The following is a 3,373-nucleotide window of genomic DNA, read 5'->3' on the forward strand; positions in this document are numbered from 1 at the left end:
ATCTCATTTTATAATGGTACTGATGGGCGATACAGAGACAGACTGCAGCTGGACAATCAGACTGGATCTTTGACCATAAAGAACATGAGAACCACAGACTCTGGACCTTATGAACTAAATATTAAGGCAGGGCCAGGGGACCGAGTCAAGAAATTCAATGTTACTGTGTATTGTGAGTAACTTGTCCATTTCAAATTCTTTTACTGATACAAAATCACAATGTCAAAATATTTATGAATTATTTAAATAAGTAGATTTGGAAGTAGATTTTTTGCGTGCTTTTTATAACATTGGTCTCAGTTGGGGGAACAAACATGCAACTGTTAGTACTGTTATAAATGTATATATTGTATATGCTATATGTATGTTTTATTGCTATTCCTCTAATGTTTTGGTTTTTTGAGAAGCATAATTGCATAAACATCATTCATTTGGGTTTTATGTATTTATTTATTTATCTATTTATTTATTTTTGCCTAAATGGATTTTCTGCATAATCTTAAACTTTCATTTCCATTTATTCTTCAGCTCGTCTGTTCATTCTGTCATCACCAGAGAGACTTCTCAATGTTCTTCATCATCATCAGCAGCATATTGTTCATTGGTGTGCTCAGTGGTGAACGTCAGTCATGTGAATCTCTCCTGGTACAAAGGAAACCAATTAGTGTCCAGCATCACTGTGTCTCATCTCATCAGCAGTGTCTCTTTACATCTGGAGGTGGAATATCAGGATAAAAATACCTACAGCTGTGTGCTCAACAATCCCATCAGCAACCAAACTCAACATCTGGACATGAGTCAACTCTGTCACACATGTTCAGGTATGCCATTGTTGATAAATAGCATTTGTTTGGTACCTGGTACTGTATAAATTGTAGTATTGGAAATACAGCTCTCAAAATAAATTTAAGCAACCTAATTGAAATCCTAATTTTCTCCTTTAGAAAATCACTTTTGTGGCGTTACTGAAGCTGTGATCCGATTGGCCATCACTGTTCTGGTGGGTCTGGCTGCTCTTGCTTTTGTGATTTATGACATCAGATCCAGAAATGCAGTGTAAAGCTCTGTTCTTTGTTAATCTGTCCTGTAACAACAACTGGTAAAAAGCACTATACAAATAAAAACTGTATTGCAAATATGAATATGCAGCATGAATATAAGTACCTCATTCCTAATTGAGGGATTGTAACTGCAGCTCATTCCTGATTGAAGGAATACACCATATTATCTGCCCACATTCTTCCCCATTCTATTTTTGGAAAAATCAGGGAACGTGCTGCGGTTGTGTGTGCTTCTGCTAGAACAAAGCTTGGTAAGCAGTGTCACATGAAACTGAAGCTCCCAGAAGCCACCTGTGGCAGAGTTTCAGATGTTTCTGCTTTTTTGCATGTGAACGTGTGCGAGAGATATGAAGTGTGAAACCAGAGCAGAAACAGTCCAGCGCTCTGGAAATTTGTTTTATTCAGACGTGCTTCAAATAACAATCATATAATGTTGATATATAACATTAATCTATAAAAAGATTATAGAACAATAATTGTTTGTGTTTGTTAGAAGTTTATTATTTGAGGTTATTTGGATGCAGTAAGGCTGTAGAATTGTCCTCACACTTTCTTTGGACAATTTAATTTCTGAAACCAAATGTAATTTTAATAGGCAAAATACCTAAATGAATTAATAACCACCTGCTCATAAAAAAAGGTAAAAACGAAAGAGTTGTGTGCTTACAGGCCATTTTCCCACAATATCAGTGAAGATTCCCATTGCACACTACCTGTCCTAGGGGTCAATTACCACAGGGTTTGACACTGGGATTGCCATCAATAATGCCAATCAGTGGAATGTCAGCATGTTCTTCAAAAGCTCTAAAAGAAAGGTGATCCCTTCCAGTGCCCCAGGTCACAGGATGGCCACAACTTTCTCTTCCGCAGTCAGAGGAGGAACAGAATCGGCTCCACCGCTATAGACTTACTTGCTTCTCTAATTCTCTTCCTATACAATGACACAGATCACTGCTTTACCATAGTATGATGCAACAATAGGGAAATGAATAAAGTAGTAACAACTGTTTCCCGAAATCATAGTTCCCTTTCGAAACGATCTCTCGCGTAGTGTGGAATCACATTTGGGGAAAACTCTGTTTTCTCTGAATACTAAAGCCTGATTTGTTACCTTTTACTGCACAAACCATACGATTCACCTCCATACAATGGTGGCCCTCCAGGTTTCTAGGCCAAGATCATTCTGCTTTTAAAGGAACCGTATGTAAGAAATTTATGTCAGTTAATCATAAAATGGCCCTGACATGTCACTAGACATTAAGAAATCATGTTCATTTCAAATACTTATATCACTGACAACAGTGGTCCGTCCAGGATATTGTCATTTAAAAGTGAGAGTTGCAGCCCTCAGCTGATGTTATTGTTGTCATTTTGTGTTTTGGTCTGAGGCTCCACCCTCCAGCTATCTACCAATCACGAATGTCAGTAGAGTTTTGTGAGACGGGTTACCAGCTCTGTCTGCTCTAGTTACAGCTACGAACGCTGTCGGATAAAACATGTATAACGTTACAAACCTAAAAGACCTCGTTATGAATCCGAAATACATTGTGACAAAGTCCGAAATAAAACAAGGATTGGTATAGGAGATGCCTTTGAAAGATGGAGACGGCTGAAAACGGAGGAGAATTTGAAGATTGACGCCAACGTTGCTGATTTTCTCCTGGACAAGTAAGATTCATCTATGTTTGGCTAACTTTGCTTCCGTACACAGTGGATTTTCCACGGTCGGCAGTACTAAATGCATTCATAAAAAGCTTTATATCGCACCACTAGCAGGGTTTATGTTCCGACTGAACTGTGGTATTACAGTACATCTTTGCGAAATATTTGGCTAATCGCCAACTGTAAATTTTTGCGATACATAATTACTTCGCAAAACATCTCTTGTGAAGCATAAACATAATTAACAGAAGAAAAACAAATTACTGTGTAGGACTCGTCACTTGAAGCTCCTTGTTGCAGATCCTCGTGCAAGTTCGCCCAGGGGACTTTTTTTTTTATCTGAAAGTTGCTTACTTTCAAATCCAGATAGCTCCCCATCATAGACCATTCTTAAGATTCACATTCAAAGGAATGGCATAAAAACTTAAAGTCCTTCCATTTGGACTGTCACTGGTTCCACGCACTTCTGCCAAGTACATGTTTGCAGTTCCCTCCCCTCTGAGGTAGACAGAAATTATCTGACAGTTGGCTAGTTTTAGCCTGGTTGAGCTCTGTGCTCACTTGGGCCAAGAACTGTCTCTGAGCAGGCGAGTCACTTTCCTGGGGACAGTTATTTGCTAAAATGGGGGATTGGCTTTTACTAGAACACT

At 38.6% G+C, this 3,373-nt stretch overlaps 1 protein-coding gene across 1 annotated transcript in view; it reads left to right on the plus strand.

Annotated features, from left to right (window-relative positions):
* The window catches only part of LOC141337954 (uncharacterized), a 5,086-nt gene extending 3,985 nt beyond the window's left edge, over window positions 1-1,101 (plus strand). Inside the window, exons 2-4 of the mRNA XM_073843528.1 lie at window positions 36-176; window positions 529-821; window positions 945-1,101. Coding sequence (XP_073699629.1) covers window positions 36-176; window positions 529-821; window positions 945-1,060 — 550 coding nt within the window. The 3' untranslated portion in view covers window positions 1,061-1,101. The remainder of the gene's footprint in view (window positions 1-35; window positions 177-528; window positions 822-944) is intronic.
* The last annotated feature ends 2,272 nt before the right edge of the window (window positions 1,102-3,373 follow it).

Source organism: Garra rufa, chromosome 7, assembly GCF_049309525.1.
Source record: "Garra rufa chromosome 7, GarRuf1.0, whole genome shotgun sequence".
NCBI lineage: Eukaryota > Metazoa > Chordata > Actinopteri > Cypriniformes > Cyprinidae > Garra > Garra rufa.